Source organism: Elephantulus edwardii, unplaced genomic scaffold (assembly GCF_000299155.1).
Source record: "Elephantulus edwardii isolate Elephantulus edwardi_28Jun2011 unplaced genomic scaffold, EleEdw1.0 scaffold00001, whole genome shotgun sequence".
NCBI classification, from domain to species: Eukaryota; Metazoa; Chordata; class Mammalia; order Macroscelidea; family Macroscelididae; genus Elephantulus; species Elephantulus edwardii.
In genome coordinates, this window is record NW_006399751.1 from 37,731,198 (window position 1) to 37,743,128 (window position 11,931).

At 40.5% G+C, this 11,931-nt stretch overlaps 1 protein-coding gene across 1 annotated transcript in view; it reads left to right on the forward strand.

Annotated features, from left to right (window-relative positions):
• Nucleotides 1-11,931, forward strand: part of LOC102853765 (titin-like) — a 294,430-nt gene that overhangs the window by 229,731 nt on the left and 52,768 nt on the right. Inside the window, exons 289-309 of the mRNA XM_006878955.1 lie at nucleotides 34-354; nucleotides 452-736; nucleotides 835-1,134; nucleotides 1,622-1,924; nucleotides 2,216-2,491; nucleotides 2,588-2,887; nucleotides 2,973-3,275; nucleotides 3,590-3,889; nucleotides 4,349-4,636; nucleotides 4,984-5,280; nucleotides 5,369-5,671; nucleotides 5,774-6,079; nucleotides 7,113-7,400; nucleotides 7,508-7,798; nucleotides 7,886-8,173; nucleotides 8,778-9,365; nucleotides 9,452-9,556; nucleotides 10,186-10,383; nucleotides 10,470-10,766; nucleotides 10,851-11,438; nucleotides 11,530-11,832. Coding sequence (XP_006879017.1) covers nucleotides 34-354; nucleotides 452-736; nucleotides 835-1,134; nucleotides 1,622-1,924; nucleotides 2,216-2,491; nucleotides 2,588-2,887; nucleotides 2,973-3,275; nucleotides 3,590-3,889; nucleotides 4,349-4,636; nucleotides 4,984-5,280; nucleotides 5,369-5,671; nucleotides 5,774-6,079; nucleotides 7,113-7,400; nucleotides 7,508-7,798; nucleotides 7,886-8,173; nucleotides 8,778-9,365; nucleotides 9,452-9,556; nucleotides 10,186-10,383; nucleotides 10,470-10,766; nucleotides 10,851-11,438; nucleotides 11,530-11,832 — 6,528 coding nt within the window. The remainder of the gene's footprint in view (nucleotides 1-33; nucleotides 355-451; nucleotides 737-834; nucleotides 1,135-1,621; nucleotides 1,925-2,215; nucleotides 2,492-2,587; nucleotides 2,888-2,972; nucleotides 3,276-3,589; nucleotides 3,890-4,348; nucleotides 4,637-4,983; nucleotides 5,281-5,368; nucleotides 5,672-5,773; nucleotides 6,080-7,112; nucleotides 7,401-7,507; nucleotides 7,799-7,885; nucleotides 8,174-8,777; nucleotides 9,366-9,451; nucleotides 9,557-10,185; nucleotides 10,384-10,469; nucleotides 10,767-10,850; nucleotides 11,439-11,529; nucleotides 11,833-11,931) is intronic.

Genomic DNA, 11,931 nt, shown 5'->3' on the forward strand with positions numbered 1-11,931 from the left:
TCTTAAATGTATGCTTATATAACTTCTTTTCAGAACCACCTGGCCCACCAACCAATTTCAAAGTGGTTGATACCACCAAAAATTCCATCACTCTTGGATGGGGGAAACCAGTGTATGATGGTGGAGCACCAATCATTGGATACGTTGTGGAAATGAGACCCAAAAAAGAAGACGTGTCACCTGATGAAGGCTGGAAAAGGTGCAACGCTGCAGCACAGCTTGTCCGCATGGAATTCACTGTTACCAGCTTGGATGAAAATCAAGAATATGAGTTCAGAGTATGTGCCCAAAACCAAGTTGGCATTGGGCGCCCTGCAGAATTAAAGGAGGCTGTTAAACCTAAAGAAATCCTAGGTAAGGCTCTATTTAGCACCTAATCCGTTCATGCTTCCTTTTTCACACATGTTCCCCAGCCTGAAAAGTTAACTAATGGCCTCGCTGTCACTTGCAGAACCCCCGGAGATTGATTTGGATGCCAGCATGAGAAAACTGGTCACAGTGAGAGCAGGATGCCCTATTCGATTATTTGCCATAGTAAGAGGGAGACCAACCCCTAAAGTCACTTGGCGAAGAGTGGGTATTGATAATGTGGTCAGAAAAGGACAAGTTGATCTGCTTGACACGATGGCCTTCCTTGTCATTCCGAATTCTACCCGCGATGACTCAGGAAAATACTCATTGACACTTGTGAACCCAGCTGGAGAAAAGGCTGTATTTGTAAATGTCAGAGTACTAGGTGGGTAAATGAAATGCTCTTTCTCTTCCTTTCAAAAATGCATTCATTAATAAAGATGCTGAGGAGACATGGGTATGTGACTTTGTGGCTCTTTACAGATACTCCTGGACCTGTGGCTGACTTAAAAGCTTCAGATGTCACTAAAACATCATGCCATGTTTCCTGGGCCCCTCCTGAAAATGATGGTGGGAGCCAAGTAACACATTATATTGTGGAGAAACGTGAAGCAGAAAGAAAGACATGGTCAATCGTTAGCCCAGAAGTTAAGAAAACGAGCTTCCAAGTAACCAATCTTGTTGCTGGAAATGAGTATTTCTTTAGGGTAACTGCTGTCAATGAGTATGGCCCTGGTGTTCCAACGGACATCCCCAAACCAGTGCTTGCATCAGATCCTCTAAGTAAGTAAAATCCTTTCTCCTTTTAAACTCTGTTATCATTGTCATTAGGTGTTGCCGAGGCAAACGTGAGTCACAGCAACTCTATGAACAACAGATCTGAATCCTGCCCTATTTTATACCATCCTCACCATCTCTGATACACTGCAGCCTATTGCTGCAATCCATGTCAAGTCATCTCATAGGGGATCTTCCTTTCTGGTATTCCCTTCCAAGGAATAGCCTCTCCTAACCACATGCAAATTCAAGATACCAAAAACATTTGAATCCATTACTGAAAATAATTTGTAGAATCCCAAACAGAATCGTATCTTATTTACTTACAAAAGAAAGACTTTTTTTGATCTGCCTCATTTTATATTCAACATTCTGAACTACAAGTTCTATATACTTTGAAACAAATAGTACACCGAACTCTTCTGTACTTTAACAAAAGAGTTTGACTGGGTCATCAGAATAATTTTCTAAATCGCTTGCTTCCTTCTCTTAGGTGAACCAGATCCTCCTAGGAAACTGGAAGTTACTGAAATGACAAAGAACAGCGCTGCATTAGCCTGGTTACCTCCCCTGCGTGATGGAGGTTCTAAAATTGATGGCTACATCATTAGCTACAGAGAAGAGGACCAGCCTGCCGATCGCTGGACGGAGTACTCAGTGGTGAAAGATCTCAGCCTTGTAGTCACAGGTCTCAAGGAAGGAAAGAAATACAAATTTAGAGTCGCAGCCAGAAATGCTGTTGGTGTCAGTTTGCCAAGAGAAGCTGAAGGAGTGTATGAAGCCAAAGAACAGCTGTGTGAGTAATTTGAATCATTTTTATCAAGTGATAAAAGTCCATTATAATTTTCTTTTGATACTCACACATATATGACTGAAACACAAAAGTTTCTTGAAACATATTGCATGTGCTGCACTCTGATAGTTTTTTAAAAATAAAAAATGTGTCTGTTGTGATACAAAATTTCACCTCAACATAAAGGGTAGCAAACTCCAGTTTTGAAAACTACTAGTGTAATCTGTCCCTGCAGATATCATGAGAGAATGAGTGCCCTTCCCCTCAATAAATGTGTTTTCATTTTGCTTCCAGTGCCACCAAAGATCCTGATGCCAGAGCAAATTACTATTAAAGCTGGTAAGAAACTCCGAATTGAAGCCCATGTGTATGGAAAGCCTCATCCAATCTGTAAATGGAAAAAAGGAGAGGATGAAGTTGTCACATCCAGCCATCTTGCAGTGCATAAAGCAGACAATTCTTCCATTCTGATCATAAAAGATGTTTCTAGGAAGGACAGTGGTTACTATAGCCTCACTGCAGAGAATAGTTCCGGTTCAGACACTCAGAAAATCAAAGTTATAGTCATGGGTAAGTTATGCATTAAACATGGCCATCTAAATATGCCCTTCAGGACCATTCTTCCTCCCCAGTCCTCATTCTGTTCTTTCTTCTTGGTCCATGCAGATGCCCCTGGTCCCCCACAGCCTCCATTTGACATCACTGATATAGACGCTGATGCGTGCTCCCTGTCATGGCACATCCCGCTGGAGGATGGAGGCAGCAACATCACCAATTATATAGTAGAGAAGTGTGACGTGAGCAGAGGTGACTGGGTCACTGCTCTAGCTTCAGTCACAAAAACGTCCTGCAGAATTGGGAAACTGATCCCAGGCCAGGAGTATGTCTTCCGAGTCCGTGCTGAAAATCGATTTGGCATTTCAGAGCCTCTCACATCACCAAAGATGCTTGCCAAGTTCCCATTTGGTAGGTTTCTTTTGGGAAAAAAACACGCAGCTTCCTCTCTAGTCTGATAAGACAGGAACTGACATTTCTCTGTCTTCATCTACAGATGTTCCTAGTGAACCAAAGAATGCCCGAGTTACCAAAGTCAACAAAGACTGCATCTTTGTGAAATGGGACAGACCAGACAGTGATGGTGGGAGTCCCATTACTGGTTACCTTATTGAACGCAAAGAAAGAAACAGTTTGCTCTGGGTGAAAGCTAACGATACTCTTGTCCGGTCAACTGAGTATCCTTGTGCTGGCCTTGTTGAAGGGCTTGAGTATTCATTTAGAATCTATGCCCTAAACAAAGCTGGATCCAGCCCACCCAGCAAACCAACAGAATATGTGACAGCAAGAACACCAGTTGGTAAGTATTTTTTTAATTTATTATTATGAAGGATGTATTTAAACTTTGGAGTATCTGAAGATTTCTATATCCATTTGAAATATATTCTCTAAGTCTTATCATGAAAACACACTCTACATAATTATCTCGTAAGCACACTGAAAGAACTAAAAAATGCATATGGGTTAGATGGTTCTTTAAATAGGATCACTGTCATCCATCCTATTGAGTCAGCTACTCAACAGCAATTTTTGACACAGGCAATAAAGTGAAATGTGTAAATTTAAAATTTCTACTATGAAGATAAGTGCTAAGAGTGTCTCTTTTGGTTTTAGATCCTCCTGGAAAACCAGAAGTCATTGATGTTTCCAAAAACACAGCATCCCTCATCTGGGCCCGTCCCAAACATGATGGAGGCAGCAAAATTATTGGGTATTTTGTAGAAGCTTGCAAGCTTCCCGGTGATAAGTGGGTACGGTGCAATACTACACCTCATCAAGTTCCCCAGGAAGAGTACACAGCTACTGGTTTGGAGGAGTATGCTCAATATCAATTCAGAGCAATTGCCAAGACAGCTGTAAACATTAGCCAGCCTTCTGAGCCTTCAGATCCAGTGACCATCACAGCAGAGAATGGTAAGATTCCATTGTGTACTGCAAGCAAGGATGTATTTCTTTCCTCATGTTTACTTCTCCATGATGAGAAATCTTCATCTATAGAATATGGGACCAATAAAATAATTTTTCCCACTTCTTAATTTAACCTCACAGTGGTGATGTTTTGTGCTCTTGACATAACTGTGTGGACCCTATAATTTCAGCCATCTGCCATACAAATAAAGGTATCAAAGTGACAGTAGTGAAGTGAATGTGTAAGATTGTTGGCATCATGCACTCTCTTTGATTTTTTTCTACAATAAATAGTTACAGTGTGATCAAATTTCTCCATTAAACTGTATTTACTTTATAATAAATATGATAAATGTTTAAAATACCATTCACAAGAGAGCATGTGAATTTTCCACTGTCAATTAACAAGAATTACATAATATAGTTTTGAATTTCATTAAATAATTTTCTCTTATTTCTTTGTAGTTCCTCCAAGAATAGATCTGAGTGTGGCTATGAAGTCTTTACTTACTGTGAAAGCGGGAACTAATGTTTGCCTGGATGCTACTGTTTTTGGTAAACCAATGCCAACAGTATCTTGGAAGAAAGATGGCACCCCAATAAAACCAGTGGAAGGCATAAAGATGGCCATGCAGCGGAACTTGTGTATTCTGGAGCTGTTCAGTGTGAACAGAAAGGACTCCGGAGACTATACCATCACGGCTGAAAACTCCAGTGGTTCCAAATCAGCCACGATTAAGCTAAAAGTATTAGGTAACTAAAGAACTTCATTAAAATCCCATTTTTATGTTGGTAAATGTATAAATAGTACTTTTTCCCCCTTACAAATTAATAAGGCAATATATGAGAAAAGATTTCTATCTTTTGTAATAACGAAATTATCATCAAACAATAGGTTTTTTTAGAGCTGCAAAGAACATTAGCAAACTTACAGTTCAGTTACCTAATAAGGAGATGCTAAGATTCTGCAAAATTAAGTGACTGCCAAGGCCATGCGGGAAGTTCATGACATCAAGACAGTCCAGGTCTCTCAACCTCTGCTCTTTATACCCTCCCCACCTATTATTAAAAGACTTCCCTTTTCTTTCATGTTCTTTCAGACAGACCAGGTCCTCCAGCATCTGTTAAAATCAACAAAATGTACTCAGATCGTGCAATGCTTTCCTGGGAACCTCCTCTTGAAGATGGGGGCTCAGAAATCACCAACTATATCGTTGACAAACGAGAGACCAGCAGGCCCAACTGGGCACAGGTCTCTGCTACTGTGCCCATCACCAGCTGCACTGTGGAGAAACTGATAGAGGGACATGAGTATCAGTTCCGTATTTGTGCTGAAAATAAATATGGAGTGGGTGACCCAATCTTAACTGAACCAGCAATTGCTAAAAACCCATATGGTAGGAACATTTTCCTGTGGCTTTTCATTTTAGTCTTTATGTAATATCTTGAAGGATGGGAAATTAACTTCTCAATCAATCTCTGTAGATCCTCCTGGACGCTGCGATCCTCCTGTTATTAGCAACATAACCAAAGACCACATGACAGTAAGCTGGAAACCACCAGCAGATGATGGCGGCTCACCCATCACTGGCTATTTGCTTGAAAAGCGGGAAACTCAGGCAGTTAACTGGACAAAAGTCAACAGAAAACCCGTTATAGAAAGAACAATAAAAGCAACAGGTCTCCAAGAAGGCACCGAGTATGAATTCAGAGTTACAGCTGTAAATAAAGCTGGACCAGGCAAGCCCAGTGATGCATCCAAAGCTGCTTATGCTCAGGATCCTCAGTGTAAGTTCCCATCAAAGAAGTCCTTATTTTTTGTATCATCAGTATTGAACAACTAAGAATATGGTTTTTATGAAAAAAATCCCTCTTAAAATTCTTCCTCAGATCCTCCTGGCCCACCAGCATTCCCTAAAGTGTACGACACAACCCACAGTTCCGTGAGTCTATCCTGGGGCAAGCCAGCCTATGATGGCGGTAGCCCTATCATTGGTTACCTTGTTGAAGTAAAACGAGCAGACTCTGATAACTGGGTGAGGTGCAATTTACCACAGAAGCTCCAGAAAACTCGCTTTGAGGTCACTGGCCTAATGGAAAACACAGAATATCAGTTCCGTGTGTATGCGGTTAATAAGATTGGGTACAGTGACCCCAGTGATGTACCAGACAAACACATCCCCAAGGACATCTTGAGTAAGTACTGCCAAGCATGTGTTTGTGGTGGAATTTCTTCCCCCCTCATATTTTATCATAGCAGAAAGAATAGAACTCCCTTATGTAAGCATATTTATTTACAAGCTCTGTTGCTTTGTACTGTCAAGTTGGAACCAAGTCATAGCTGACCCTCCTGTGGGTTTTTAGAGGCAGTAAATTGCATGGGAGGAGGTTGCCCATCCTTCCCCCACAGAGCAGCTGGTGGAGTCTTTCTATGTGCCTTCAAGACTAGTAATTCCAGGAGTATATATATCCAAAGAGCAGGCATAATAATTTATGGTATTACATAGAGGACCAAGACAAAATAATTTGTGGTATGAAAAACTTTTTGTACATACTTTTATTTCATTACTTTTTTTAAAAAATGGAGTACTAAAATCTTATCCTGTTTTTTAAAACTAAAAAATTAACTATTACTCTTAAGGCTTTTGTTTTTATTCAGTTTACCTCTATTGAATTTATTCTATTTATTCTTTGTAGCATTTAACCTGGTAGGTAGGTTCTCCATCATAATTTCCCTTCTATTTATTCTTTTCATTTATTCCTCACAACCACATTTTCCCCCTTTATTTTTAATTACCTGGTATTGCATTTGAGCCTCTATGTGCTTTTCCTCACACAATGAAATTCTATGACAGGGTGCCTTCATTGAATATGGAAAAGCAAAAGAAGAACAGAATATAATCAAAACCTAATCCCCTCCTTTGTTTACATTAAAGTCTTAGAGCTTGTAAAAATTTATGAGAAGAAGAGGATAGCACTTCCATGGAAGACCTGGTGGAGGCTAAAGAACATTAGAAGATAGAAATAGCAACAATTGGTATAAAATATTCAGATAATGGATGACAGTAGTTATTTTGCATTATAGTAAAGGTTATTAAAAGAATAAGACATAAGCTTTAGAAAACATATTTTAGAAAACATATTTTAGAAGTGATAAGAGCAGTCCTTGAAAATTCATTTAGTATTAATTCTTATTACTTTAACTTTCTTCACCCCAAAAATCAAACAGTTCCACCTGAGGGAGAACTTGATGCTGAGTTGAGGAAAACACTCATATTACGTGCCGGGGTCACAATGAGGCTGTATGTACCAGTAAAAGGACGTCCACCTCCAAAGATAACTTGGTCTAAGCCAAATGTCAATCTGAGGGAAAGGATAGGACTGGACATAAAGTCAACCGACTTTGATACTTTCTTGCGCTGTGAAAATGTGAACAAATACGATGCAGGGAAATATATATTGACCCTGGAGAACAGCTGTGGTAAAAAGGAATACACCATTGTAGTAAAAGTACTTGGTGAGTTTATTTGATAAAAGAATCATACTTTTTTCAAAAATGTAATCTGTGTGTCCATTACTTAATTGTTAGTTTCTTACTTGCCCATTATTTATTTATTTATTCAGACACTCCTGGGCCACCTGTCAATGTGACTGTTAAGGAAATCTCTAAAGATTCTGCTTACATCACCTGGGATCCTCCCATTATTGATGGTGGAAGCCCCATCATAAACTATGTGGTGGAAAAACGTGATGCAGAGAGGAAATCCTGGTCAACTGTGACAACTGAGTGCCCCAAAACAAGCTTCAGAGTATCCAACTTGGAGGAGGGAAAATCCTACTTCTTCAGGGTGTTTGCTGAAAATGAGTATGGCATTGGTGATCCTGGTGAAACACGTGATGCCGTGAAGGCTTCTGGTGAGGAAATGAGCTACTACTCCCCTCTGAAATGACATCCTCTCTCGGTCATCTGGGGCTCAGGCTTCTCATTTCTCTTTGCTTTAGAAACCCCTGGACCAGTTGTGGACCTGAAAGTGATGTCTGTTACTAAGTCATCTTGTAACATAGGCTGGAAGAAGCCTCGCAGTGATGGTGGAAGTCGAATCACTGGCTACGTGGTTGATTTCCTAACTGAAGATAATAAGTGGCAACGAGTTATGAAATCATTAAGCTTACAGTACTCCACAAAAGACTTGACTGAAGGAAAGGAATATACCTTCAGAGTGAGAGCTGAGAATGAAAATGGAGAAGGAACGCCAAGTGAAATCACTGTTGTGGCAAAGGATGACGTTGGTAAGATTTAACATATGCATGGTCTTTTTTTATCAAAAATACACTCCTGAGCGCCACTTACCAATTTTTATAAAAATCCTTTAAAAACTATAATGAATGAGCCGATGTTCATAGCAGCATTCATTATTCACAATAGCAAGCACATGGAAACAGCCAAAATGTCCATCAACAAGTGACTGGATTGAGAAACTGTGGTACATTCACATGATGGAATACTATGCAGCACTCAGGAGCAATGATTTTGATAAATACTTTATAACATGGGAGAGGCTAGAAAGCATTATGCTGAGTAAACTAACTCAGGCACGTAAGAACAAGTACTGTGTAAGACCATTATTTTAAAAAACAAAAGAATGACCAGTGAGATGTGTATGGATATACAAAGAGAGAAGCAGAGCAGGCAGGGGCTGGGGAGTGGGGAAAATCACGGAGTCGCAGAGTTTGGTGGGTAGAGGGAGGAAGTGAGGGGGAAAATTACAAAACAATATACATCAGTGAAACACAATTTTATAATTTTTTAAAAAAAAAATTCACAAACTGTATGGATTAGGAAAAGTCCATTGCCTGGTCTTAGAAATAACAATTTATCTCTGTTGTTCTGCAGTGGCTCCTGAGCTAGACTTAAAAGATATACCTGACCTGTGCTACCTGGCTAAAGAAAACAGCAACTTCCGCCTAAAGATCCCCATAAAAGGCAAGCCAGCTCCATCAGTGTCCTGGAAAAAAGGAGAAGATCCTCTAGTCACTGACACCAGAGTCAGTGTCGAGTCGACTGCAGTCAACACAACTCTTGTGGTCTACGACTGCCAAAAATCGGATGCTGGAAAATACACAATCACACTTAAGAACACAGCTGGCACAAAAGAGGGAACTCTCTCTATAAAAGTTGTTGGCAAGCCTGGCATCCCCACAGGACCAATCAAATTTGATGAAGTCACAGCAGAATCCATGATCTTAAAGTGGGGACCTCCCAAAGATGATGGGGGTTCTGAAATTACCAACTATATCTTAGAGAAGAGAGACAATGTAAACAACAAATGGGTGACGTGTGCCTCAGCTGTCCAGAAGACCACCTTCAAAGTCACCAGACTTCATGATGGTATGGAATATACCTTCAGAGTCAGTGCTGAAAATAAATACGGTGTAGGAGAGGGCCTGAAATCAGAGCCAATTATTGCAAAACATCCATTTGGTAAGTGTCTCAAGGTTAGCAAACATAAAGCAAAACATCATCGTTTTGGAGAATTTCCTTGTTATAAACTGTCTACTTTTTCCTAGATGTGCCTGATGCCCCCCCACCTCCCACTATCATGGATGTCAGACATGATTCAGTGTCTCTAACCTGGACCGATCCCAAGAAAACTGGTGGCTCTCCAATTACAGGTACTTAATTGGGGTTTTTTATCCTACAGCTTTTACATTATGTTTTAAATCTTTCTTATTAAAAACAAGCTGAATACAGGCTCTTTATTGACAGCACTATCTATATATACATGCAATAATGTGTTCTCCTTACATGTAGCTAAGGTTGCATTTCATTTGAGACTACTCATTATCACACTTACTGAGCTTTAATGAGCTCTGGTGGCATAGTGTATTATGTGCTGGGCTGCTGACTGAAAAGGTTAGAGTTTCAAATTCACCAGCCAGCACTCTTTGGGAGGAAAAATTGTCAGCTTCTTCCTAAAAAGATTTACTGCTTGATTTACCTGATGAAGGGTGCCCTTGAGTCAGAACTGACTCAGCAGCAGTGGGTTTGGCTTAATAGAAACAGTTAATAAAGAAAGGCTTTCTTATAGATAGATCTACTTCTGGAAGTTAAAAAAATATCACTATGACACTGGAATAAGAGTACATTAGCCAACAAGAACTGGGGTGTGTGGGTGTGTGTGGGTGTGTGTGGGTGTGTGTGTACATATATAAATATATTATCTAGGTGAAAGTAGACATTTGTAAGTCAGGCTACACTTAAACCCTCTATATGAATTGATGCATTACTGGGTCTTTTACAGGATATCATATTGAGTTCAAAGAAAGAAACAGCCTTTTGTGGAAGAGAGCTAACAAAACTCCTATTAGAATGAAAGACTTCAAAGTGACAGGATTGACTGAAGGTCTTGAATATGAGTTCCGAGTGATGGCAATCAATTTAGCAGGAGTAGGCAAGCCAAGCCTGCCATCAGAGCCAGTGGTGGCCCTTGATCCAATTGGTAAGTCATTAGATAGAGAGAAAGCCACATGAATTTTCTACATGAAGAAAGCATTGATATTGACTGGTTTTGTTTTCCTATGTTAGATCCTCCTGGCAAACCTGAGGTTATTAATGTAACAAGGAATTCAGTGACACTGATTTGGACTGAGCCCAAATATGATGGTGGTCACAAGCTGACTGGGTATATAGTGGAGAAGCGGGATCTACCTGCTAAGTCTTGGATGAAAGCAAACCATGTCAATGTCCCAGACTGTGCCTTTACTGTCACTGACCTTGTTGAAGGTGGTAAATATGAATTCCGAATTAGAGCAAAGAATACAGCAGGTGCTATCAGCGCTCCATCAGAAAGTACAGGAACCATTATCTGCAAGGATGAATATGGTAAGCTTATTTCATTTTTAATGAACATAAAAAAGCACCAATTCAAGCTTCCTTCTCTTTCTGATTATTTTTTTTTCTTTGCAGAGGCACCAACCATTGTTCTAGATCCCACGATAAAAGATGGGTTAACAGTTAAAGCCGAGGATACCATTGTTTTGAGTGCCATTAGCATCCTTGGCAAACCTCTTCCAACATCAAGTTGGTCCAGGTCAGGAAAAGACATACGACCATCCGATATTGTTCAGATTGCTTCAACCCCAACATCGTCCATGCTGACCATCAAGTACGCCACTAGGAAAGATGCTGGTGAATACACCATCACCGCTACCAATCCTTTTGGTACAAAGGAAGAACATGTGAAAGTAACAGTTCTCGATGTACCTGGTCCCCCGGGTCCTATTGAAATCAGTAATGTTTCTGCTGAAAAAGCAACACTTACGTGGACACCGCCCGTGGAAGACGGTGGCTCACCAATTAAGTCTTATGTTCTTGAAAAGAGAGAAACCAGCCGCCTCTTATGGACAGTGGTTTCTGAAGACATTCAGTCTTGCAGGCATGTGGTCACCAAACTTATCCAAGGAAATGAGTACCTGTTTCGAGTCTCAGCTGTAAACAAGTATGGCAAAGGAGAACCTGTCCAGTCTGAACCTGTCAAAATGGTAGACAGATTCGGTATGTAAACGAGGGAACCGGTATGTAAACATTTACAGCGGAGTTATAATAAGTTTTGGAAAACTGATTTCTCAATGTGCTTCCTTTTCAGGTCCCCCTGGGCCTCCTGGAAAACCAGAGGTATCAAATGTCACCAAGAACACTGCCACTGTCAGCTGGAAAAGGCCAACAGATGATGGTGGGAGTGAGATCACAGGATATCATGTGGAGAGGAGAGAAAAGAAGAGCCTGAGATGGGTGAGAGCGACCAAGCAGCCAGTGTCTGATCTCAGATGCAAAGTAACAGGCCTGCAGGAGGGAAACACGTATGAGTTCCGTGTCAGTGCAGAAAACAGAGCTGGAATTGGCCCACCCAGTGATGCCTCCAATTCTGTTCTAATGAAAGATGCAGCATGTTAGTATCTTTATCTTCTATGCAGTTCACTTTAAATGGCAACTATCTGACGTAACCTATCCCAAAGCCAAACTCCTAATATGTACTTTTGTGTCTCGT